The following is a 26933-nucleotide window of genomic DNA, read 5'->3' as shown; positions in this document are numbered from 1 at the left end:
GTAGTTGTATGACGTGGAGTGAGGGCTGATGTGTAATCTTAAGTGGTATAATAAAATGATGTGAAAAATCTTAATTGTTATTTCTGAAATTTAGAAATTAATAATAACATATGTTACATTTTTATTGAGTATAATGTGACAAAATGACAGATTTTGCTAAGTTACTTAATAAAAATTGATTTTATGAAGTAAATTATTATTTTGGCATGCTTTGCGGACCTATAAATTATTTTTTATACCACAAGGAGTAATTTATAATTTGTAATTTATGCCAACTACAATGACCAATTTCTTGTCGTTTCTTTTCTTTTATCGTTTCCTTCAATTATTTAGTCAAAAAAGCCCAAAAGCTAGAAGACTCGTGGCTTGTAAAAATGACCATAACTAGCTGTCTAGCTCTACTTTTAGGATCCTGCGTTAGAGATGAGAATGAAGTAAACAAATTCCCCTGTTTTACAAATTGGTTAAGAGTATTGAGCCGGATTGAGGTGGTTTTTTGACAAACTTTACTGTAGAGAGCTCGATATGAATGCTCTAATATTAGAAATAAATCTCGAACTGTCAGACAAACTGCATCACGAAACTGAAGAGCCAGAGATGGCAAAATGAAAGAATAAGTACAGATGAGAAATATAGAAATATGAAAGTCCTTGATGGAATCAGCATCAAAGTGTCAGGGAAAATAGATTACAGGTTTCTCTCACAAGGCTGGGTACAAGTAACCTACCCATCAAGCTTCATCCCACAAACCCACTTTTTCAAGCTCTCGTAGAGTCAAATGCGTAATTATCACTGACCTGGTCCGCGAGATTGCAGCCTCTTCCTCTCTAACTCAAGCTAGAATGGAAAAAGATCAAAATCAATAATGATTGATTAACTAAAAAGATTATTATGTATATAATTCCCCTAAAAAGTTACAAGGATAATCAAATATAGGAATCCTGGAGTGTCTTACCACTTTCTTCACCCTGTCGTTGGCAGCAGGAGTTCCTCCACTAACAGATTCAGGGAGATATGGACTGCTAACACGCACCTCATTCATGACCACTATGGCAGTCGTATCCCAGCGCACTGGAAGCCTGATAAAATACCAATGCAATCAGTGGCAGAGAAATCGATAATCTAATTTCTGGCAAACTTTTTTTTAAGAAAAAAAGTGGATGGCAACTCTGAACGGAGTTTTACATCATAACTAGAAAGTAGAAAAAAGAATTCAAGCGAAACTATGAGGTCACTGAACAACTAATGAAATCAAAATCAATGCTGTGCAATTTACAAACTACATATAAAAGTCAGTAAAATTTTGGCTTTGCAGTCATCTGACATGCAAACGACGTCAATGTCTCAAAAAGTTCTACAAACTATAGTCAAGGGTCACTAAATTTGTATTTTACAAGAGAGAACTATGGAGTAAAACAACACAAATCCAGAAATTCTAGGAAATTAGAAAAGAGAGAACTGTTGTAAGTAACCATCTAAACATAGAGAGATTTAAATATAATAGCTTTTTATTCAATCACCGATCTCTCACAATCTTCAAAATTTGGAGTATTGCATTCACTCCAAATACACCATATTAAGCACAAGAGAACCATCCTCTAGACTTCTAGTTCAAATCTTACAAACAAAAGAAAAGGAAAAGAAAATTTAAACGATTACCTAAATACGATTAAGCAATTGCAATAAAACAATTTTACTGCATGTTAAAGGTCTCAGGTTATCAAGGACAGGAGCATGGGTTTAAATTTTGAGAATGGCCACTTCAAGTGAAGGTGCTAAACGTTATGACCATATTGAGATTTTTCCTCCCAAACTCTGCTTTGGCAATACAAACAAAGTTGCCCCACCCCACCCCAAAAAAATTATTTCAACAACTTTCACCATAACACTTGAGTCACCAAACTTTGTATTAATACAATAGAAGGCTACCCAAGTGTGAACAAAATCTCTTCCAAGAACTATTGCCAGCAACACCGATAGCCTAAGATCAAAGGGACAAATTCCTGATTAGAACTGAAACCAAATACTAATGATGAATCAGAAAAACCGATTCGGCATTCGTCTCTTTTAGGAAGCTGGTCATAATATTGGAGTCTAGAGTTGTTAGCATCCATACTGACGGCAGACAACCACCAGTCAAAAAGCATAAAAAATCATCCCAAAATTAATTGTAGTGTAAATCATACCGACTGCATCTTGCTCTTCTCCCTCTAGCATCTTGCCACATTGAGAGAGAGGGGGTTCACATATATCAATCTTTAACCATAATAGCCACAGTTATCTTTGGCATTAAATAACTCAAATTATCATGGCAAAAGTCGGGTTATTTTGTAATATATATTTTTTTTTATAAATAATGTATATTTAAGCAACGCGCAGAGGAGCGCAACCCAGGTACACAGGGAACATACAAGAGACCCCTATTCCGTAGAGAAAGAAGAGCATAAATCTAGAAATTCAGAAAAAAGTAGAAGTAGTTGGAATAGGCCAAGCCACGTTCCATGAAAACAGCGTTTGTAGCACCAACTTCTTCAAATGAACCAATTCTCGCTCACAATCGTCAAAGCTTCGAGCATTCCGTTCTCTCCAAACATACCACATCATGCACAATGGTGCTAGTCTCCATATGTGCAACGCAATATGATTTCCCATTTGTCCCCTTCCCCTTCAACTTCCCAAACACTCACTCACCCTGCAAGGCATGACCCACACAACCCCAAATAGTTGAAAAATTGCACTCCAAATCTCGGTAGCCACCTGACAATGTAGGAATAAATGATTGATCGACTCTCCACCATGCTTGCACATGTAACACCATTCAGTCACTATAATATTCCTTCTACGTAAGTTATCCAATATTAATATTTTACTTAGAGCCGCCGTCCATATAAAGAAAACCACCCTCAGTGGTTATTTTGTAATATTTAGGTGTCCACTAGCCAACATTTACTATTTGCTTACAGAACAAAAAGCTTAACACTTAAAGTCACATAAGTCATGATATGCCTTCCAGTTTCCCACACTTCCAAGTTTCAGAAACACAGGTCAATGAAAATTTCTCCCAGTGAAAAGACACCTACAGAGTCCATAAAGCTAGGCTCACATAAATTAATATTTGATAGAAAAATAACTCCCAATTTCTGATCAATTTTAAGAAACCATGTTAACAGATACGTGGTAATAAATAATGTGTAAGAAGAGACGATTGACCACCTGTTCTTGTGTTGTTACATCGTTTTGGACATTTTGGCTATTGTTTTCAATTAGAGATTTGTTAGATATTGCCAAGACTGATAAAAGGCTCACAGGCTGTTTTCAACGACATGAACAATATGGGGTGTCTAGCGTTTCCAAAGGAAAGAAATATGATAACATTTTTTGAAATGGAGAATAAAAAATGCAAGTTGATGTTGGTCTTATCTCTTTGTTTTTCTCATAGAGTAGGGTACTAAGGGCATAGTCATACTTCAACAAAATTAGAGATTTACTTTCTACAAAACGGTTACATATGCATAGACTTCATCTCCTCCGATTCACAAAATGAATATTTCAAATAGACATCTACTTCAGTCTCCATTGCCCTTTTACTTATAAAATCATCACAAATTCCACCTCTTACTTTCTTTTTTTATTTTCTTTTGGCAGACCACAGATTCTTCAGTTACAAGACTTTTAACAGAATAAAGTGCGTCTATAGTAAGACTTCAACCCTATTGAATTCGTGACAATATAATACCAGTGATGCAAATTGCAATAATAACTGTTCAGGTACTCTAAAATGCCAAGTTTAGTAACTGACCAACTCTCCTTGAAGCACATAAAAGTGTACTAGTAACAAAATACGAATTATAGTAATAAATTGCATAATCTTCAGATTACGAGGGCTGGCACTTACGTTTTGGACAAGGCGTCGAAAATGTTCTGGGCCTCGCTGGTGACACCCACGCCTATCCTCTCAGCATCTGCCTCTGCCTGTCTGCAATCAACCTCATCAAACAAATCATTATTCGTCAACAAAATCAGCAAGAAATACACAAGAAAAAAAAAAATCCCAAATGAGGTTGTAATGCAAAATGCTATAAAATAAATAAATAAAACCCACCGAATGGCCGAATCTTCTCGAGCTTGCAGACTATTAAGATCAAGATAACACTTTTTGATATCAAGTGGGTCTTCTGCTTGGCCCAATAAAGACCACTCTTTTATATAGTTGGCCTTCAACAGCCTTATATTCCTGCGAGTTCCCTGCTTCGAACCCTCTTGTTCGCACCCAACAAATGTTAAAGAAGAACAAAAAAGAATAACAGTGAACCTCAAAATTTTGTTTTTGTTTAGCTTTCTAGGGTTAGCAAAAAAAACATAATTAGGGCGGTTGGAAGGATATGAAGGACGAGGATGTTGGAGAAGCGGTCGAAGGTGATGACCTGGCCTTCGAACTCGTCGCCTAAGGTGGTCTTGATGGAGAGCAGGCAGCCCACCACGAAGTCCTCAGGGTTGGCGCTTCCATCCATGGCCATCTGCTTCTGCTTCAGCTGCCTCTCTGTTAAATAATTCAATGTTTTATTGTTCTCTACTATTGTGGGTTTATTTGTGACATTTTGGGCTTTCTATGTTCCCTTCCTTTGCCTATTGGGTTGGGTCAAGTTTGTCGTTGGTGGGCTTGGTTTGGGTTGAGGAAGGAGACCGTTGTATAGAGCCTCATCAAACCAAATGGTATACGGAGGGGAGAGATGGGCTTCAACTTTTTTTTTTTTTTTTTTGTTTGACAGTGAGATGGGCTCAAACTTGACATTGATAGTTGCTCGCTTCAGGTTACTTTTCGCTCATTTATCACATTCATTTTATATTAGTTGAGAATAGTAACATGTTTTAAGTGGTTGTTCATGCCAGTCACTTAAAATACATGACACGAAGTCATCAATCGGCTATAGACCACGCTTTATGAAGCGGAAGTCACTAATTCAAATATGTCTCCCCCTTTCCCTCCCCTTATGCGGACATGTCAAAAAACATGTTATGGAATATTTAATGAGAAATGCTATATACTATACCTTCATACTATTGAGCTTGTGTGACAGTGTCCATTAACTCTTGTTAAAAATAAAATAAATAAATCAATAGCTATCCCATTAGCCATATGGAATGGAGGTGGGATAGGAGTGTAATATATAGTATTACTCATATATATATATAATATTTTTTGCAAAATGTTTTGAATTTATTTTTTAGAAAAAAATTGTAATATGTTAGTAGTAAGAACTAAATTTGAAAATTCATTTAATTAACTCGTATTTGAGATGTGAAAATGGTTTTCTAGTATTTTACCGGACAACACAAAATATTTAAAAATTAAAATGTATCACCCAAGAAGTAGCTCAATCGGCTAGGACTACGCCTAATGAATTGGAGGTTACTAGTTCGGATCCCTCTTCCCTCTTTTATGGGGACATGTAAAAAAATAAAAATAAAATAAAATGTATCGATCATTTTTTTATTTTTTTTTTCTGGAGGCCTTCTAATTTGTATAGGCTTTTTTTTTTTTTTTTTTACATGTCCACACAAGGAAATTGGGAAGAGAAATTCGAACTAGTGACCTCTGCTTCATGAAGGGTGGTTCACAGTCGATTGAGCTACTCCTTAAAAACCTAATTTGTGTAGGTTAAATTAAACTGAATCAAAGCCAAAATCCATCCACAAATAGAAGATGGGGTCCACAATACCAACCAACCACATAGATGGACGATACCGAAGTGGTCGGTGCTCTCGTGAATACACCAACTTCTGGCAAAAATAAAATAATGTTTTGTTTACAATCCCTTTTTTTTTTCTCTAATTTCATACGTTTTTTTTTTATAAGCGTGGAATATTTTGGATTTTGTAGTATATGGACGGTCAAAAATCCGAGTTTAAAATGTTGTGGGATGTACATAATACATCCCCTCCCTGCTCATAAATGCATTAGATTTAGATTGAATTATGGTCACCGTCCGATCTTCAATAAGAAGTTTAAGATCGTTGTTCTGTGCACGCTCACCGGCATTTGCTTTCTTTCTGTAATCATTGTGGTTGGGCTGTATGAACAACGATCATGGCGTCCAGATGGCAGGATTTGCTGTCGTTCTATTGGGCTAATTTGGGTGAGCTGGAAAATAAACGCATCATTGGTGGTTTCAGATTCAGAAGATGGGGAAAACTCAAAAAACTAAAAAATGCAACGAGGCCATGTGTGGGATCCACGACCGATGATAAGGTTTTATTTGTAATTTTATATTAGACATGCTTGCTTGATGCCTGTCTGTCGTACGTGTTGTATTCATGGAATGTCTCACTCAATTTTACTCCTGTATTAAGAACACAATTATTCCAAAAAAAAAAAAAAAAAAAAAAAAAACCCATCAATTTAAGGTTTAACTAAGATAATTCAATTTGGCCATTGGACTTGCCGAATAATTATCCTAACTTAGAGTAGGGGTTGGTACAATGGTCCTCCTACCTGACACAATTATTTTTTTTCGGTTTTTCCTAATTAAAATAATTAAGGAAATGGTACAATGGATCAAAACACCGAAAAATGAGTGGACTTTTGAACATCAGTTCTAAAACGAAAAATACATTATAAAATTATATATAAAATGTAAGAAATTGGACAAACAAGTGTCACGGACCTCTTAAGTAGGCCGCATAAAGCGGTTTCAGAAGTAAAAGAGGAACAGATAGGGACAAACGACTCATTTGAACCCCTACTATGAACCTACAACAACCACCCAAAGGAAGTTGAAGCAGAAAAGACACTGTTGTAACATTAAACAATAATAGAAGGAGAGAGAGGCACCAACACCTTCTTTAAAGCAAAAGTCTCCGCTACTGAATATATCTAAAGAAAAATAGGGAGACATAAATTCAAACCTGCCGACTACAGCAACAAAAAAAACAAAATAAAATACAAAAATACAACAAAAAGACCAGCTACAATAGCACCAACGGAGGCGTGGCAGCTTGAGCACACTGATTGGCGCATGTGGAGCACGAGCTGGAGAGTAGGATCCATGCACAGGCACATGGAGGCCACGCGCCGGCGCGGTGGCAAGGTGGTGGAGAGGCCGGAGAAGGTGAAGGTGATTTGTATAGTATGATTTGTATATATACATAATGTATCTTTTTACACATCTTTGCTTTTGTACCGTTAATTAGTAGTTTTTAGTTGAAATTGGTGCAAGTATAAAAATAAGAATAATAATAATGAATGGGAAACTGAGCTGGCCACCACAACGTTCACTGCCCATAGGCCGTTCCCTTCCATTTTATTCGAATTTCCATGTGCGGATGAGACATATGAGTCTAATACAATTATGGGAATTTCAAACCTCAATGGTAAAGTGTTTGATTAACTTATTGGATGCTTAATTAAGATTAAGAATGCTGTTTTTTTTAAAGAACTAAGTTTAATTATCAAGTAAACAAATATATATATATATATATATATATATATATATATATATATATATGAAATGCAAAATGGCCTCCACAAATTTGGAGGATGCCCATGCCTATATGTGTTGTATATAATGTTCTTAAGTTGATTTCGTATATGCTAAAGTTTCTCAGAAAGATATTCAACAATGAGGGGCTCTTGAAAAGGAGATTTTGTTGGATCTATATTATATTATATGTACGTAACATGCATAAACTACTTGTATAGTTGCATATAATTTGATGATTAGTAGATATATTATCTTGTGAATCTGCTAAGCTGACAGCTAAATACAAGATAAATCAAGCTAGATACCAAGATCGCCGAGAGAATCTTGCAGAGACAACTTAATTTGATGCTTTTGCATACCTCCAAAACCAATTAACCCAAATGATTCCTTCTCTGATAACACTAAATTTCCTCATTCCAGTGTAAATGAACTCCAAAATGGCATTTCTCTTCCTCTTTGTCCTCTGGATTTTCCACTATCAATGTGATATTCTTATATTAATAAGTCTAAGAGCTTGCTTTAATTAAAAGAAATGGTGAATATATATATATACTATGGTGCTTGAAAACACTTGCCAGTTGCCCTCCATAACTCTCTTTAATTATTAATTGATATTATCTATTAATTTGAATCTTAGATCTGTCCCATGTAACTTATTTCCATCGACTTACTTCTTGAATATAACGTTCACATTTTCCTCCGAATTCGCCTGGAGAAAATTTCTCAAACCCATTATATTAAATTGATATATATTCTTCAAACATGTAATTTTCGCATGCAATTTTTTATATATAAAAAGTATTGGTTCTCACGTGCATTTTTAACACGAGTAATATTCGAAACTACATTTTGATCCCATTATTATTTCACTATTTTGATGTGACAACACCATCATCAATTTCTAGCATACTTTAAGAATACATGTCACTTTAATGGTCCAGCTTAATTTTGAGCAAAGTTTTGTAACCACATAAATGTAGAAATAAAATAAAAGTTGTTATCGTGCACACCAATAATGAATAATATGAAATTGAAAAAGAAATAGTTGAGACACAAATTTACGTGGTTCGGCAATGTGCCTACGTTCACAAAAAGTGCGACTATATTTTACTATTAATGATTCAGGGTTACAATATAACAAATATATTAGAAAACCCTAATTGTATGAACGTATTTTGAAAAATCTCAAAATACTCCGTACCTTACTGTACCGTACCCCAAAATATGTTAAGGTCCTGCTCCGTGAACATTGATTCACTCCGCTAGTCTACTTGACCAACCATTGGTATTCAAATATTACTCTCTATACTGTCACTAATTTCAATAAATTTATACTCGTATAAAGTATGCGTATGAGAGTGTGTACATATATATAAATAATGAATTGCTTTCACAAGATGATTGTGATTGGTTTGTCTGACTCTAGTGGCTTTTCCTCGTGCTTTTAGGTTGGAGGCCTTATTTATGACAGCAAGACTTCTTCGCCTTTTAGGTAAGAGGTCATGTTCATGATAGCGAGAATTCTGTGGCGTCCTCAATATACAATATCGCTGCATTGTGTACAAAACGCCAACATGATCATGCGGCTAACCTTGTTAATTCTTTTTTCCTGGTTACGTTCATCATCATCATGGACCCAATATCACATCATCATCCATCAATTTGTGATGGAATCTAACCGTGGTGAGTTCATATACATAAATGCAACCATATTAGGTTATTATAATTTCAAAGAATTCCAATCGCCTAAAAATAAGAGTTTGCAAGGTCTATTTGTTTAAGACAAATGGGTTTAACATCTTAAGCTATCCTAAACAAATAAGCCTTATAGCCTTCCACTCTAATGTCAAGAAGATCTTCATCTTTGATAATGGCTTGTAATGATATTAGAGATTTATCAACAGTAGGTTCTATCAACATTTTTTTCTTTTCTTTTTGTCAAACTACATGCTACTAGAACTATTTGCACATGGTCTCGTACGATAAGTCCAATGGGGATTCGAATTCCCCTTGGAGTAGGTGTACTACGAAAGGAAGTTAATTCTTATATGCTCTAGCCCCTTATCTACAACTACGTTCCAATTAATTTTAAACATACTTGTGGAAGGCTTTTACCAAAGCATTGGTGTGTCTACTTGAGGAGGACCCTACACTTCATGCTCCTTTTCGTTTACTCTCCTAAATTCATCAAGAGAGACAATAACTTCTCGAGATACTTGCTTAAGACGAGAGAATTCACCCCATGCGCTACATTGTTCCTCTGAATCCATATATTTTCAGGCTATCATCGCGGTAAACTCATCTTTTCTACACATGAAAACAAGTGAGCCCCTCATCAATGCATTTTTGCAATTTTGTTGGACCACAACTCCAAACATATTGTCTGATGGACAACTCCATAAGATGCACTTGACCATTTCTTCATCCCTCCCATAAATTGGACATTGTGCATCTTGGACGACCCCACTTCTCAATAAATTCATTTTGGTAGGTCGAAGTTTTTGACAAACTCTCCACATTAACATTTTAACCGCATTTGAATACTAAGTATATACTCGATAATAATGATAATGGATGTTCCATTTGTCATAATACAATATTGATAAGTTCAACAATGATAACAATTCCAAGTTCAACAGTAATTATAATTGTGCATTCATTAATAATGGTAAAAGCGCACAAATTAATGAGTTCTACAATGATAATTATGCCATGTTCAATAGTAATAGTAATTGCACATTCATCAGTAATGGTAGAAGCGAACTCATCAATAGTAATAGATGCATACCCTGTAATTATGGAAGATGTGCGCTACGCATCCAACAAAAATGATGAATGTACTTTGTACGTCTACCATAATGGTGGATGCGTGGATGCACGTTGTGTGTCCAACGATAATAGTAGTTGTGTGTTCAACAATACTAATAGATGGGTGATGTGCATCCAACAATCAAATCTATTGCAAATATATGATTAAATAAAATAATTAATTAAACAATTAAATCAATTATCTTATATTAGCTTAAATTTTTTTTAAAATAAATAGTAATTCAATAAAGTTTAATAATAATAATAACAATGATTTTGTGAGTGAGGATTGTGACAACTTCGCCAATGGTAATGACAATAAATAAGGACAGTGAAAAGAATAATAATAGAAAAACAATTATAACACTATAATTTACAACTCCGCCATAGCCGCCCTATAATATCCCCCTTATTTGGGCAAGTGATTATAGGGATTTAAATAGAAAGACTTGAGAGTAATACGGAGGCTTGAGACAACCGGCTCACCGACTTCCTATAATCTTAGATTAATCGGGATGTCCTTTGATGTCTACGAACCACGAGGCGCTTTCTAATTGGATATTAGTACTCTGGCTTTTTCCTTTGGATGTTGATTACAAATTGACAGAAATAATTGGGGGTGATGGGGAGCACTAATTTGTATCTCAAAGACGATTTTGCCCTTGCAAAGCCGGAGTTACATGCTTTATGTCCCATCAACATATGGGTACTTTTGGGTTTCGACCTGCCCTTAATGGTGGCAACTAACCCCAGCCCCAGGTCCCCATTAATCAAACCGTATAGGGCGGCCATATACCTTGCCCACCACAAAAATAAAAAAAAAAAAAGAAAAAAAAAAAAAAAGAAGGGTTTTGCTAGAGTACCACATGTTGCTGTAACAGGCATCAATATCTAGAAAAAACAGCAGTCAACGCCAAAGCTTTGGCTAAAATTACTGGACTCGATGTGACTTTACTGTGTCACGCACCACAAACAAAACGCAACCCCTCTCTCTTTCTCTCTCTCACTCCGCCAACCCAAGAGAGAAAAAGTACTAATTTTTTTGGTGTCTTGCTCAGCCTTCTCACCTCTGAAACACTCCAGAAAACAGAGATAATTAAGGATAGAGAAAAAGCAGGAAGGAGGAGAAGAAGAACACCAATGAAATCAATGGGTGTTGGGGCAGCAAGTCCTTTCAAAGACCAACTGCACTCCCTCACCAGGAAGCTCTTACCGTGGACCATCTATGCTATCTTCCCCTTAGCCATCTTTCGCCTTTACTTTTACCCTCTCCAACTCCCTCAATCTTCCACCGACCAGCTTCCAAGTACCTCCTCCATAGCCATCACCTCCTCCGCTTCTCCGACTCATATTTCTTCTTCTAAAGGTACACGCACGCACGCACTCTTTTTTTTTTGGTTGAAAAACACTCAAATATTTGTTGGGTTTTGCGATTTATTACTGAAAAAGGCTCTATATGTTGTGCAGAACAGGAAAGAGCTGATGACACTCCATGTGACTACACCATCGGCAAATGGGTCCATGACAAGTCGGGCCCTTTATACAATGGAACAACATGCGGTGCCATCAAGGATGGCCAGAATTGCATCAGCCATGGCAGACCAGACCTGGACTACCTCCATTGGAGGTGGAAGCCCAAGAAATGCGGCCTACCAAGGTTTGAACCAAACACTTTTCTTCAACTCATTAGCAACAAGCATATAGCATTTGTGGGTGACTCCATGGCTAGGAACCAATTAGAATCCCTTCTCTGCATGCTAGCCACTGCCTCTGTGCCAAACCTTGTCTACCGTGACAGCGAGGAGAACAAATTTCGTAGGTGGAATTTCCCTTCTCGTAATGCAAATCTATCAGTTTACTGGTCACCCTTTCTCGTAAAAGGTGTTGAAAAATCGCAACAAGAGCCTAATTACAATAAATTGTATTTAGATCGAGTTGATGAAAGGTGGGCAAGTGAGTTGGATCATATAGACATGATTGTTTTTTCAATTGGGCATTGGTTTCTGCACCCGGCGGTGTACTTCGAGGGTGATTCAGTTTTAGGCTGCCATTACTGCCCTGGTCTCAATCACACAGAGATTGGGTTTTATGATGTTTTAAGGAAGAGTTTAAGGACTACCCTTAAGACCATAACTGAAAGGAGAGGCTCTAAATCTAATGGTAATGGAATCGATGTAATTGTGACCACATTTTCGCCTTCCCATTTCGAAGGTGATTGGGATAAGGCCGGAGCTTGTCCAAAGAAAGAGCCTTACAACGAGAGTGAGAAGCAGCTTGAAGGAATGAATGCAGAGATGAGAAAAATTGAGGTGGAAGAAGTGGAAGCGGCACAGGAGAATGCTAAGCAATTTGCAGGGTATAGAGTGGAGGCGCTGGACGTGACCAAGTTGTCGTTAATGCGGCCGGATGGTCACCCGGGGCCATACATGCATCCTTTTCCATTTGCTTATGGGGTGGCAGAACGTGTGCAGAACGATTGTGTGCATTGGTGCTTGCCGGGGCCCGTAGACACATGGAATGAAATTTTGCTGCAAGTGTTGAAGAAATGGGAGGGTCCATCAAAGAGAGGAGAATGAGTTATTGCTATTTGCTATATCAAATTGGCAATGCTGTTTATCTTTGGTGCTGAGAGAAGAGGGGAGAAATCATTGGTTTCTCCTACAGAAGGATAGAAAATGAGAGATGAGGAGAGAGACAATTGGTGAAGTTAATTGAGAAGAGAGAGATATCATGTAATGGGACCAAAGATAACGATTTTTTTGGAAGATTGTTTATTCTGTCATTCTGTCATTCTGTCATTCTGTGTAAATGTATAAATGTTTTTGAATGTGAAAGTTGTTGGGTAATTTATGAAGATCAGTGTTTCTGTATGGATCCAGAATGTGAAGTTTGGCCACATCCCCACCCAGCAACAAGCTAGTGCTTGCTACTTGCTAGCCTTGAACCCTTCAGTTTTGTCTTCTGAGGAGTTTGTTTGCATGCAGATTTCTTCTATCTTGCTTCAACTTTCATCTTTTCCTAGCTGCTCTGCTTTTGAAATATGAAACCCTATCTTTTTTACTATTAGTTGCTATCAGAGGAAGTATTCAATTTTGGACAAAACCCAGCTATTAGGTGAGCTGAATTGATCAAATCAGGAGCAGGTAAGACCCTTCATTAACTATGATTTCTTCAAACAAGTTTCATGTAGATGTCAACACTGAATAAAATATTATACTATCATCATTTTTTTTTTTTTTCCAAATATTACCATATAATCACAAATGAACGCTACTGTCCACATGATACTTTTCAACCCATGAATTTGTAAAGAGTTATACTCCGTACATTTTCCAAGTGATTTTCTATATCCAATTACAAGAGATTTGAGTTGATGATATTGAGATTCATTCTTTACATAACCTTTAATTCAAAGGAAGCTTGTAGGTAACAATCAGCATCGATCCTGCATAAAGTCAAAACAAAACCATCTTTTTTTCTATTTCAATCTTTGAGGGGCCCGGTCGTTAGTTCAGAAGTTGGTAGCTCTAGCCTCTAGGGATCCAAAGCTGCTTTATTTTACCTTTAGCAAGGAAGAGAGCAGCAGCCTGCAGACCACTTTTGAAATGGACAATAATAGCCTTCGCTATCACTACATGCCACATGCCACATGCTCCTCATTGTGCCACCGCTATTCCTCTCGAGAACAAAATCCTTTCAAAGCTAATTTCTTTTTTGATAAGTAAACAAAAAAAAAAAAAAAAATCTACGGGGTGTGTAGTTACATGGGAATTTTATTTTCCGTGCATGTCTGACACATGGACTTGTGTTCGGTTGGAGTCGTCGATTAATGTAAATAAACACAAAGTTACATATGCTAAAAGGTGCGGTCAAGTAAAGTGTTGACAAAATGTACACATATATACGTCTGTTACGACCCGACACAAATACTGAAGTGTCAAATATGGGAGTTAGCATGGAAGAGTTATTGGTACTAAGGTAATCATATTTAACTAAGTTTATCACGTAATGACGGTAATGTTATAGTGTGATCAAGTAGAAGATGATGTGTTTTAAGGAATGATCACACCATAACAAGTGTGATCATCTCTACACTTGGTTATCTTTATGGAAAGTAATAACTTTTATAGAGGTTAAAAAGAGAAACATAAAGAGTTGCATGACATTCTATAAATATAGGAGGTTAAAAATGCTAATGAATGGATGAAACTAGTTAATATAATTATATAATAGTAAGAGAAAAATGCTGATTTAACTTTTTTACGTTTGGGCCCTGCTAAGTTTCTATTTTTGGCTCATTCACATTCAATCCAAATATGTGAATGTTTTATCAATTTTTTATTTTTATTTTTTGTTATGAAATCCTTATAAAATTACAAATTTACTATTTTTTTTTTTTTAAAAAAAAAAATCGGAGATAGTCCACAACCACCCTTTTTATGAGGGATGACTGCCTATGATCGTCCATTGACAACTGGGCAGCTTTCGACGACCTCCATTAACAAGGGCATGACATAGAGTTGCTGCCCCACTACATGAGCTATTCATATGAGGTACTCCTGTCATGAATTGGCCACAAGCCTCCCCATTGTTAATTAAGGAGTAGCTCCGAGCCATTCTCATTCTTTTTTCTTTATTTTTCCTTTTTTAAAAAAAAATAGTATGTTCATAATTTTATAGGAAGCTGACCTACAAATTATTGAAATTTGTACAAAAATATACAGAAGTATGGCTCTAATGATAAGAATGAATTCAAGGTTTTTATTTTGTGTTCTTTTGTTGCTCTTTGTTAAATCTGATCTGGTCTGGCTTCACCTCTTTTCTTGTTATATGTCTTATTCTTCACAGTTTCCTTGGAAGCTTGTGGAGTTTTATTGGGGTTTTTATACCTCCGATGGTTTTATCCATCACTTTGTGCCGCGGTTTAAAACTGCATTCGCAGGTTACGTTTTACTTCCAAATCTTTGAGGTGGATGTCTGTCTAAATCGGATTTTGCTATTATCTTGTTGTTTTCCTGTGGCTATCTGTAATTTTTCTGCTAATCTCTTTTGGTTTTAATGAGAGCAATTTCTTATAAAAAAAAAAAAAGAAAAAAAAAAAGAATGAATTCAAGGAATTAAAAGATAAAAACAAAAACTAGAAGGAGCAATTTGGTAAAGACCGAAAAACTTAAGGAGTGATTCAATAATTTTTCTTCAATATAATCTTAATCCTATTTTTTATTTATTAAACGTGGTAAATCTGTAAAATGAATACAAAGTATTTCCGAAAGAAGAACAATGAACCATCCATGATTGACAATCATTTTGTTATCTAAAATGACTATTTTCAATAATAAGAAACATGTTTAGAAATTATAATTCAATCCTATGAAAATGTGAATATGTTGAAATAAAAGCCTACTGATTTTTTTAATCACTTGGCTAAAATTAAAAACAAAAAAGAAATTGATGACGATGGAGTTTATATCATCAACTCAAGACAAAGAGCCAAACGGGCTCGCTCCTCCCATATTCCATGGCTGCAACAGTATCACTCTCTTTCTCCTTAGATCCACAACACAACTACATCTCTCACAACCCCCACTTCAAACACCACAAAACGTTTCCTTTAACACCTTCTTTTCCTATCTCCCTGAAACACCCATATCTCCTTCCACACAGGTACAACCGTTACGCCTCCAAATCTTCGTCCTCTTCTTCCCACTCCACTCCTTCAGCGGCCACAAACTTATCTTATTCTGAAGACCCATTTCGAACAGGTCGGTTTCTGAGCAATGAAGAGCTTGAAAAGCTCAAACTCCTCGAGAATTTCAGGTATGGTCAGGAGCTGGAATCTGGGTCATTGTGGGTTCGGGTGATGAGGGCGGAGGAGATGGACGCTATCGTTGCTTTGCTCGCCGAGTCATTTGCGGAGTCCATGCTTTGGCCTTCTGGGTACCTGTCCTTGTTGAGGTACTTGGTGAAGCAGTACTTGATTGAGAGACGAGCTCTAATGCCCCACACCGCCACACTTATCGGGTTTTACAGAGGAAAAGAAAATGGAGTATTAGAACAAGAAGAAGAAGAGGAACAGTTGGCGGGGACTGTGGAGGTTTGCTTTGATAAAAGGGGTGCAAATGCTTCTCCTCCCACGCCTACTGCTCCCAAGAATTCGCCTTACATTTCTAATATGACAGTGAAGAGTTCGCTTCGCCGGTATGTTTTGAATTTTTGGATTTTCACAATTAGCAATTTCTTTCCAGTTTGGTGCCTTTTGCTTTTATTTGAACTCCGTGTTTAGAAGACAAGAAATATTTTTTGGGCATAGACAATGGTTAATGTGGGTTCGCATGCTGTTTTGAAGTGAATATCTTGGTTTGATTAGAGACGGCCTTATTTTCTGTAGCAAGTAGTGATTTTTTTGTACATACTAGGCTCTTCCCCCACAACAATGCAAAAAGAACCGAAATTTTACCGTTATGAGAGGATATACTAAATAACTAGTCCATTCGATGAACTAGAATAACAGGTTACGTTGGGATAAATACATACTAGATAATTAATGGCAGTATTCCATTATATTTAGGTGCTTGCTGTCAAAATGATGCAGGACATTTAGGGAATAGGTCTAAATGTGCTTGTGGTGGCTTAGGATGGAGAATTTATGGTTCTGGAATTTAGAATCATAGAGGGTTTGAAGATTGTCTTGGGGGTTTTCAAATTTGATGGGGAGTGAGTGCCAGAGCACTGTTTCTTGAAGCAGACAGCTTGTTGGAAAATTGTGGACAATGGTTGTGTTTAGGAATTTATGGCTGGTTTGATTGGTTATTTGGTGGCTCCTTGGTATGAAAAAAAAATGTGGGATTTTAAGGTTTCAATAGGTGAGGAGAAGAGCTTGATTTTGGTTGCAAAGTAGAGAAGAAAAAAGATAAGTGTGTGACTGTTCAGGGGCTGCTAACAGTAAATGTAGTGTTAGCAGGAACACAATCTCTTGAGTGAATTATTGGTAATAGATTATCTACCCAAGTACTTGTCATCTTGGTATCTCTAAATTTTCATGTCTTTTGAGCTATTAAAATGTATGAAGAGAGTTGACCAGTACTATCAATATTGTTGTGATGCTAGTGTATGTGTTTTGTGTCAGCTGTTCTGATGTTTTATAGCCAGATAGTCAAGACTTCAGCTGTTAGATATTGTAGTCTTTTAAACTCTACAATTACCTTGTATGAGGTTTGCTTGGATTCTTCGTCCTTGTCTCAGTGCTGTAGACATCATACTGACACAATAATGGATCTTCATGATAGCCGTATACATGTTGACTCCTTCTGTATAAAAGTGAACTCCCACTTAATTTCCTAGCTTCTTGTCGGGCATCAGAAACTTGACCTGTATGGCGCGTATGGGTAATTCCAATGACACCCAGAACGTGGTAGAATTCCTAAATTCTTTATGTAATAATACTTCATTCCTCAACATCTGGAGTTTATCATTTAAATTGGACATCAAGAGGCTGAAAAGTTGAAAAACACTAGAACATATGATTACTTCAGATGAGAAACATGGATTATCAAAATTTCTTTTATTTTTTACCCTGAATATGGGAAAATTCAGATACAAAATCACTTGGTGGATTTTACTGTGAAAGGCAGTAAAAATTGTACTTGCAATGTTATACACATGATAATGTTAGTCAAGGATTCTCTTTAAAAATAATTCAACCTTTATTTTATTGTTCTTCTATTTATTGTGAACTGTAATCTCAATTCAGTTCTCAGGGCCATAGTACTAGTTTAAATAGCCATATCATTTCTATAAGTAGCACATAATTTCAGGTTTCTAAGTTTATGTTTTTGTATCTTTCAGGAGGGGCATTGGCTGGCATCTCCTAAAGGCAAGTGAGGAACTAATTTCTCAGATGAGTTCCTCAGGAGAAGTGTACTTGCACTGCAGAATGATTGATGTTGCTCCATTCAATATGTATACAAAAGCAGGCTACAGCGTCGTCAAGACAGATAGCATTTTAATCCTGTTGATGTTGCAGAGACGTAAGCACTTGATGTGCAAGGAACTTCCAGCTATAAGAATCCCTTCTGATATGTCAGATTCTGTTGAGGAATGAACATCTTGAATAGATATGTGGATCAGAAGATATATCTATGAGGTACATGCAGTTGCTGGCATGTGTTATCGCATCTTCCTGTGCAACTTTCACTATTCTCTTCTCTCTCTGAGACACCCACACACACATGCCCATGCATGTGAATTTATTTTGTACATTCTCGTCACCTTTTTCAATCTGATATATTGATTATTTTTGGTAAGATCTTTCTGTAAGTTGTGCTTGTGATGATTAGATATATGAATCATGTCCTGTTACATTGTTCTTATTCCCTTATGGTCCTTTTGCTGTTCTTGTTGTCCAGGATATAGGCCAATGAGGTTGCAGTGATCATCCAGCTGGGTTGAATATTGGCTAGGAGGTGAACCTGATGTTCCAGCTTCTCCTTGCTTGTATTGTATTAATGTGTATGGTAGACTCCCATTTTGTTGCAGGTAAATGAATTGCATCTGGCATCTCCTTTTCCATGTTATCCTAGGCCTTATTGTTATAAGATGAGAAGATCATATTATCTTTATCTCTCCAGTTTTGATACATGTGATTTATATTTGTATATGTATGATCTTGAAGTTTTAATATAACAAATCACTCTCCCAAGCTTCTGAAACTAATGCAGCATCAAGCATGAATTGTAGTAGTGATTTATCAATGCTACCCATCACTTTATAAAAGTTGATGAACGGTTAAATTATATCATGTAATGCTGAATAATTGGAACTTCATTTTCCTGTCTTTATCTCTCCAGTTGCCGACTTTCAAAAATACTTATAACCGAAACTAGAAAATGTTAACTGTCAAGAGTTTTTAGTTATATTTTTCTGTAAAATCCCTGTTTTCTGCCTTATGCTTTATTTTCTCTGAGGTATATGGCTCTGTATCAGAGACTTAATGAGGCTGTGAATCAAATCCATGAACACCAATAACGTTATAGCTTTATATGGATATATATCACATATTTTTTGAATTTAATTAGTGTATAGCGTGTAGCAGTAGGCCTAGAAACAGAACCAGTGTGGTAGCACAGGTCACCAAGTAGAACATTCCAAAACAAAGTGGTGATGGACAGATGGTACCAGGAGACTGGATATAGCTGGAAATGATGCCTTATTGTTGATTTACTTGCTAGGTTCTCTTGGTTGTACGCAGAAAAGCCATCTTCAACTTGATCTTTTTTGGATTGCTGCTGTTGTTTCTGATAATCTATTCAAGTGCTTTCTCTTTGTCATGGATCCTTACCAAATAAATTCATTGTTAGATTGTTGAGTTTGTAGGATCACAAGCTCCCTAGTTTCAATAAATCATTAACAAAAGAAGTAAGGATCTTTTTTATTCACACAGTTACATCCTGCCGTTTAAACATCTGGCTTTGTTAGACCATTCTCAAAGTGTGCATAGCTGTGCGCGAGCCTTTTGAATTTATATAAATAATCCCTTGGAGTTCTTTTACACAATCTGCCATTGAGGGTCTCTCGCTACTCTCTACACGGACACACCTTGATGCCAAGTTTGCAAACATGACTATAGACTCCATTGTGTATGAACTTCGGTTCAGCTCAGGATCTATCACCGTACGCAGTTTCTTCCTATCATTCAATATGTTCCTTACCTGGAATACAAAGGACCATACATTTACTGGCCTGTCATTTTCAGTAGCTAAAATTTTGGAACTTGAGAACCAGAGCCTGTTGAAACTAGAAGAAATTTTTCTTACCTGTAGTACAAGGTTTTGATCATTTGGTCCCTGGTTCAAGTCCACAGCTCGACGTCCAGTCAAAAGCTCAAGAAGAACCACTCCGAATGCATAAACATCACTTTGTAGAGTGAGTTTCCCTGTCTGTTGTCAAAGGATATAAATTCAATGCCCATAGCTCTCTTGTTAAACAAATGCACTGGAATTAGAGAAAATAAAAACATCTATGAGCACAATATATATACAAGTGATATTTTTAGATTGCAAGGGAACAGAATATTGTTTTGTCTTCGAATATTGTGTATTGCTGAGAACAGTTCAAGGCTGTATGCGATTTTAGGGTTTATATGAGATGGGTTGTTCTGAGTAGGGATTGGAACCCCACCTCACTATATAAGAAATGTATTAAAACATTAAGCACACCAAGATATATATCGAAAGTATAAGTAATCACTGGATTTAGATTATTTGGATTGGCGGATTTAAGGAAACTCAAAATACTAGGGTATATTGGGATGTCAATTAGGGTGAGGTTCAATTTTGCTCGCCATATTTGGTGTTCGGAAAGTCCTGTACGGCTGTGTACTGGAACATTGTCACAACCCACCCCTATCAGACCATTTTTTTTCATCTCTTTTGATTTGGAGTTGGGAAATATCCATATTCTAGTTCAAGCATAGGTGAAACTCAAAATAAGATCTTCAAAATGGTGTGCCAAAATAGAGATAAGAACTATTCTAAAACCTATTTAAAATGTATGCTTAAGACTACCTTTATACCTACTGAATTGCATAAGTTTCATAGTATATGCTTAATTGCATGCAAAACAAAACTTTCTTCCAAACTAGATTGGAGGATGGTCTATTCAAGTGACGTGTCCATGCAAAATTTTGCCCAGTTTGGAGAAAACTTTTGTCTTTGCATGTGTAACATGCATTTGAGCACATTGTATCCATGATGCATGTACACACAAATATGTTTATATATTTATCTGTATTGTAATTTTCTTCAACTTTCACTGCAGACCTTTGAGGAATTAGTTCTTGGAGAAAACATGAAGATCAATGTAGTTTATATGCAAAAGAAAGAAAGAAAAATATAATGAAACTTTATTCAAAGTGTTAAAACATGTATTACAATGAAAATTTGCTCCACGTAACAAGGATGCATACCGATGTATACTCAGGATCAAAATAGCCAAATGTACCAAGCACTCTAACCGTCATATAGGTCTCCTGGCCCTCTGGCATTAACTTGGCAAGCCCAAAATCAGATATCTATGAAAATAATCAAGTCAAGCTTAGGCATTAGGCACTCTAATACATAATAATCATGAGAAAAGTTATCTAATAATCTTACTTTTGCTTCAAAGTCGGCATTTAGAAGGACATTGGTGGACTTAAAGTCTCGATGAACGATTGGAATCCCAACCGAAGAACTTGAATGGAGATAAGCAAGTCCCCTTGCAGCTCCAAGTGCCACTTTGAGCCTTCTAGGCCAATCCATTTTTGCTTCTCCAATTCCTAAAACAAAGTTGCAGATGACCAAAAGCTTAAGAATAGAGTTCTGCAGACATGAGAATTGGATTTTTGAATTGAAACCAACCATTTAAGTGATCTTGCAGGTTCCCATTGTGCATATATTCATAGACCAGAAATCTGTGCTTTCCATCAGCACAATAGCCTATCAAGGACACCAGATTTGGGTGGTCGAGTCTGCTCAAGATATCAACTTCGACCCGAAACTCATGCTCCCCTTCAGCTGCTTTAAATGGTGGCAGCTCCATTTTCTTGATTGCTACAACCTTCGGATGCCGAAAGAGAAGCAAATAAGTATTTTGTTCTCATCTACTTCCCTATGATTAAATTCTTTACATTCATTTACAAAAGAGAGAAAGGGTCTTTTTCTTTTGTTAAGAAACAAGTTTTCACCACCATACCTCTCCTGACCGCAAAGTGCCTCTATAAACTCGGCCGAATCCTCCTTTGCCAAGCAGATTCTCATCTCTGAATGCATTTGTTGCCTCTTCCATCTCCTTTAGTGTGAATACTGATGAACCATGGTGCCTTTTCGCGGGTTGGGGTGTTTGATCTTCAAGTTGCCAAAGTTCCACAGGTTTGTAAATCCCTGAAAAATCTCAGGAGGTAATGCTGTAAGTGCTAGAAGAACATGCTTAAAAAGCAGAAGCAGAAGTAGAAGGAGAACATACAAGGGTCTGCATTATCATGAGACTTGCTTCTCCGGCGCTTGTTCCACGCTGAAACCAATCCGAAAGGCATAATCACACTTTCTTGAATTGATCTGATTCTTTGTTTATAGACTAAAATGACAGATTATGTTGCATGAAACAGACAATTGGATGGAGAAACTTGCTTCAATGACACCCTCACGTAAATATTGGCAAAGGGCAAACCAGAAAATCTCTTATCCCCCACCAATTGGTAGTGAGTTCAGAAGTCCTGCTCAAACAAAAAAAAAATGGTGAAGATTATATGAGCAGAAAATGAGATTGGATGGTATGGGAATACTCTCAAGAGTACGTGTAGAGCAAGGGAAGTTAGATTAGGAGGGGAAGTTAGATTAGGAGGATACTCAACAAAATCAGCTCCCAACAACCTCTGGGAGAGAGCCTGAGATGTGCTTGAAGGAAAAGGAAAAAGCAAACAAGGAAAAAAAGTAGGTATTGCTTGCTTGCTTGCTTGCTTACCTTTGGATGAGAAGTGGTGGGGGTGTTGAGGTTGATAAGGAAACAGAACCTGCTGCAACTCTCCCTCCCATCTTTATTTCTTTGTTTTTAACATTTTATGAAGAGAACAAAAAAAAAAGAACAAAAAAAAGGTGGGAGTTGTGATGGCGCTTTCTTTTGATTTCTCTAACCCCTACTTCGTACTATATTGTATAATAATTCTTTATTATTGTTACTGTTTGAATATGACAACATAAGAAGATGGTCATTGGTGATTTTATCACCATTCTCGCGGGATAGACATTCCGCTAGCAAATTGAATAGCAAATATAAAAAACTCTTATAAAATTTATTTGTTTGAGCAAATTTCAGACATTTCAGTAATTTATTGCTAGCAAATTAGGCAGCAAATATAAAAGAACTCACACAAAACCTATATGTCCGAGCAAATTTCAAACAATTTGTCCATACTCGAGTAGTTAAGCCCTATAAAAGTTCTCTCATATTTACTGCAATCTAAACAACAAATTGGTGAAAATTAAAACCCATCATTGTGGGACGTAAGAATCCAATCTTGTACTCCGTACTCACCAAAAAGCATAAAAATATGGGATGGTAAAGAGCTTCTGAAATTGACAACCAAGTACTTGGTGCTAATGGATATCCTTTTATGAAACGAACGTATGGCGTGTCCTTTCGCTAGCGTAAAAGGGTGATCTACGTTGCTTGAAACATTAGTTTGAGTGCTTGCTGTGAGCACAATACATTTGAGTACACTACTATTTTTATTAGGGACAGTTTTCCTATTTCCTCAAATTGGATTGGTTAAAATTTCTTCAATGTTTTGAATTAACATGCATCCTAAAAACATGAGACTTTTATATATATTTTTAATACAGCATGTGATTCTCACGTGCATTTTTAAAAATTAAATACTCTAAAAATACATAGGTTTAGAAGAACTTCTTAAAATTTTGTTCGACGAACTATACACTACATTAAGCTATCACGGGAACCGAAAATTATGTAGCTTTTTCTCTCGGTTCTTTTCTTTCCATATATATTATGTCTGATTTTTTTTTTTTTTTTCTCAGTTTAGTGTCATTCAGGCTTTTGCATTTTATATTGGTTGAAGTGACGTGTTTTTTTTTTTTTTCCTTTTTCTTTTCTTTTCTTTTCTTTAAGCAACTAATAATAAAAATGACTTAAAATATATTACGTCAACTGGTATGAAATAAATGTAATAAATAAATATGAAAAATAACATAATTCTTTGACCGGGCCCATACGGGCTTGTCAAGTTATACAAAGATCATAGGCCGTATTAAATTTGATACAAGTTCCTTTAAACATAGCCCAGTCCTTGGAAGGTCTGAGTGTTGGTCCAGAGAGGCCAATACCAAATTGGAGCTAGAAAATGCATGTTGCCGGAGACTTTGCCGGTCATAACATACCGCTGATTATACATTTTGATGCAAAACTTGCTTACCAGAAACTGAAAGGCTTGGTTCATGAAGAGAAAAGGGCTCCGGTGGAACTGGAATGAGCCTTATACTTGCTATGCATCTTCCTATACTACGAATGAGAAAGGTGAAGTAAGAGAGAGTAATGCTAGAAATTATTTTTTATAATTTTTTTCTCACAAATTTTTTTTTTCATAATTGCCTCATAATGTGACATGTTGGTCTTAATCAATCTTTGGATTAGTTCTTATTGGATTAGTTCTTCTTATTATTATTATTATTATATATATATATATATATATATATAAAGGTTGGTTGAAACTGTCACGTCAGCATTATGTGATGACCAGTTATATTATTGGTGCTCTCTTTTCAGTTGTGGATCATAAGCTTGCTTGTTGCTGTACTAGGCATTTCTTCATACAATTCATCCTCTAGAGTTCAAGACTTCCTAAAAAATTGCCGTTTTAGGCAGCTCAATTTTTGTTTAGTGTGTCAAAAATCTAATAGGTTCGGCCTTTCTTTTGGCCAATTCTCTTAGTTGTTTTTAGGGTTTTTCTTGTACTGTAATGTTTGTATTGGGTCTTTGTTAGGCTGCCTCTTTTTTAAAAAAATTATTTTTTTAATTCTCTTTCTCTGTTCCCTTGCAAAATGCATAGGAGAAAAAAAAAAAAAAAAAAAACCCATATGTTGAATAGGAAAGAAAAAAAAAAAAAATTCATTACAGGAAATGGGGTTAAAATTGTCATTCACGTGAAGACAGTTTAAAATGGGTGAGCATTTGGCATTTTCCGGCATTCATCTACAACGCCGCTTTATCGGTTTAGCAATCAATTAAATTGTTACATCAAAGCGCAAAAGATATTGTGATGACATTCATCCACACATTCATTACATCTCTTTATGCAAACACCAAACATACATAAATTTACATGCCTACCCTTTTTGCATCACCTTTAGAGAGTAGAAGCATAAAATCACATGTATCCCATGACAGGATACAAGGGACACATGTCTTCATCCTAATAGGAATTCACATTTCTTCACGGCTTTCGTGGGATACAAATCTCAAGTAGAATTCATACACCCTTAAAAATCGGTTTACAAGGCAAAAATGTTCAAAAGCTTATATATATATATAGTTAAGATTGCAATTAAGTCATGTAGGACACTTAACAATATAATATACTAATATTTTAATCTATCCTATAGGTCACTCCCTCCATATTCTGATCCTATATACTCGATGTGGTGGCTGATTATGGTACTAAATGATACTAACTTTAAATATAACTTATCATTGAAAATCTGCTTACAAGGAGATCTAATTGATGTTCAAAAACTTATATATATATATATATATATATAGTTAAAGTTACACTTAAACCATGTTTGACACTTCAAATCCTAACATAACCCAAGAACTTATACAAGTTAATTGTTGCAATGCGGCTTATATAGGATTCAGCATAGGAGATCCATTGCTCCTTTAATACTGTTTTCTTGTAATTTCCCACCATAGGAAATCAAATTCCAGAGTTAAACTAGGCCTGTTAGCCCCCAACCATGCATTAAAATCTCACAGAAAAACATAAATGATTGGCCCCATTTATTCTGTGAGGCATGTGATGGTTGTAATATTCATATCACTTTGCAGACTGACAAATTGAAGTGGGCAGTTGAGTTTGTTCCTAATGAATTTAAAGCCATTGTCTGAAAACCACAATATATGCATGCTTATAATGCCAGTTTCTAATATGTATCAGTATCACTAGTCCTTCAACAAGTTTTCTCATTTCCCACTTGAAAATGGCTTCCAGTGGTAATCTTGAAGTAGAAGTTGAGGTGAAGTCTCATTCAGATAAGTTCTGGCCAACCATCAGGGACTCTCCCATTATCCTCCCTAAGGCCTTTCCTAATGATTACAAGAGCATTGAAATTCTTGAAGGCGATGGGAAGTCTGTTGGCACTATTCGCCTAATCACATACGGGGAAGGTAAATATTTGGGTGATTCCTAATTACAGTTTTATTGTTCTTTGGCATTTCACATTCATTTTGTGCTTCTTTTTTTTTTTTTTTTTTTTTTCCAGGTTCTCCTCTTGTGAAAGTATCAAAGGAGAAGATTGAGGCATTTGATGAAGGAAAAAAGACACTTTCTTATAGTGTGATCGAAGGGGATCTGCTGGCTTACTACAAAGTTTTCAAGTGCCACATTACAGTGACTCCAAAGGGAGCTGGGAGCCTGGCAAAATGGTCCTGTGAGTTTCAAAAGGCTAGCGAGGAGATTCCAGACCCACACATTATTAAGGACTTTGTAGTCAAAAACTTCAAGGAGCTGGATGACTATGTTCTCCATGCATAGAGGCCTGAGGCCCCTCTCTCTTGGAAAGATTTGGGGGATTTGCGGATGATATTTATATTATCATTATGGCCTACTAAACAATAAGTTATTTGCAATGCATGCACTCATCTTTGTTGTTCCTTTCCTTGTTTGTTGGCTAAGTAATGTACTGGATGTTCTTATTATCCCCATAATGGAAATCTCTGCTATCACTTATCTCAGAACTTCTGCTACCATTAGAGATCTTAAGCTAGAAAAAGAACTTCTGCTACTATTTGTTTAATGGAAAGATCGGAGAACACTGCAAATTGGGTGATAGATTTAATATGAGTTGAGTGATTGAGAAAAGAAAAAATAGATTA

At 36.2% G+C, this 26933-nt stretch overlaps 5 protein-coding genes across 5 annotated transcripts; 3 read left to right on the top strand and 2 right to left on the bottom strand.

Moving 5' to 3' along the window:
• Positions 1-514: 514 nt before the first annotated feature.
• Positions 515-4556, bottom strand: LOC132177829 (uncharacterized). Its single transcript, XM_059590296.1, has 5 exons — positions 4386-4556; positions 4103-4263; positions 3896-3976; positions 956-1079; positions 515-837 (listed from the first exon to the last, which is right to left on the bottom strand). The coding sequence occupies exons 1-5, from the start codon at positions 4515-4517 to the stop codon at positions 790-792; spliced, it is 546 nt and encodes a 181-aa protein (XP_059446279.1). The 5' UTR covers positions 4518-4556; the 3' UTR covers positions 515-789.
• Positions 4557-11267: 6711 nt separating this feature from the next.
• LOC132177654 (xyloglucan O-acetyltransferase 1) lies at positions 11268-13159 on the top strand. The gene is made up of 2 exons (XM_059590070.1): positions 11268-11655; positions 11757-13159. The coding sequence occupies exons 1-2, from the start codon at positions 11430-11432 to the stop codon at positions 12863-12865; spliced, it is 1335 nt and encodes a 444-aa protein (XP_059446053.1). The 5' UTR covers positions 11268-11429; the 3' UTR covers positions 12866-13159.
• A 2612-nt stretch (positions 13160-15771) lies between these two features.
• LOC132179413 (GCN5-related N-acetyltransferase 5, chloroplastic) lies at positions 15772-18907 on the top strand. The gene is made up of 3 exons (XM_059592140.1): positions 15772-16487; positions 18135-18432; positions 18695-18907. Exons 1-2 carry the CDS (start codon positions 15808-15810, stop codon positions 18388-18390), a joined length of 936 nt encoding a protein of 311 aa, XP_059448123.1. The 5' UTR covers positions 15772-15807; the 3' UTR covers positions 18391-18432; positions 18695-18907.
• A 295-nt stretch (positions 18908-19202) lies between these two features.
• LOC132179412 (probable serine/threonine-protein kinase PBL28) lies at positions 19203-22841 on the bottom strand. The gene is made up of 8 exons (XM_059592139.1): positions 22788-22841; positions 22290-22539; positions 22020-22207; positions 21686-21884; positions 21440-21603; positions 21253-21357; positions 20102-20224; positions 19203-19996 (listed from the first exon to the last, which is right to left on the bottom strand). Exons 2-8 carry the CDS (start codon positions 22357-22359, stop codon positions 19760-19762), a joined length of 1086 nt encoding a protein of 361 aa, XP_059448122.1. The 5' UTR covers positions 22360-22539; positions 22788-22841; the 3' UTR covers positions 19203-19759.
• A 3136-nt stretch (positions 22842-25977) lies between these two features.
• LOC132179209 (MLP-like protein 423) lies at positions 25978-26793 on the top strand. The gene is made up of 2 exons (XM_059591876.1): positions 25978-26225; positions 26321-26793. Exons 1-2 carry the CDS (start codon positions 26039-26041, stop codon positions 26590-26592), a joined length of 459 nt encoding a protein of 152 aa, XP_059447859.1. The 5' UTR covers positions 25978-26038; the 3' UTR covers positions 26593-26793.
• The last annotated feature ends 140 nt before the right edge of the window (positions 26794-26933 follow it).

This window comes from Corylus avellana, chromosome ca4 (assembly GCF_901000735.1).
Source record: "Corylus avellana chromosome ca4, CavTom2PMs-1.0".
In the NCBI taxonomy this organism is placed as follows: Eukaryota; Viridiplantae; Streptophyta; class Magnoliopsida; order Fagales; family Betulaceae; genus Corylus; species Corylus avellana.
Note: the sequence above shows the minus strand (reverse complement) of the source record. Positions and strands in the feature narration are given on the sequence as shown.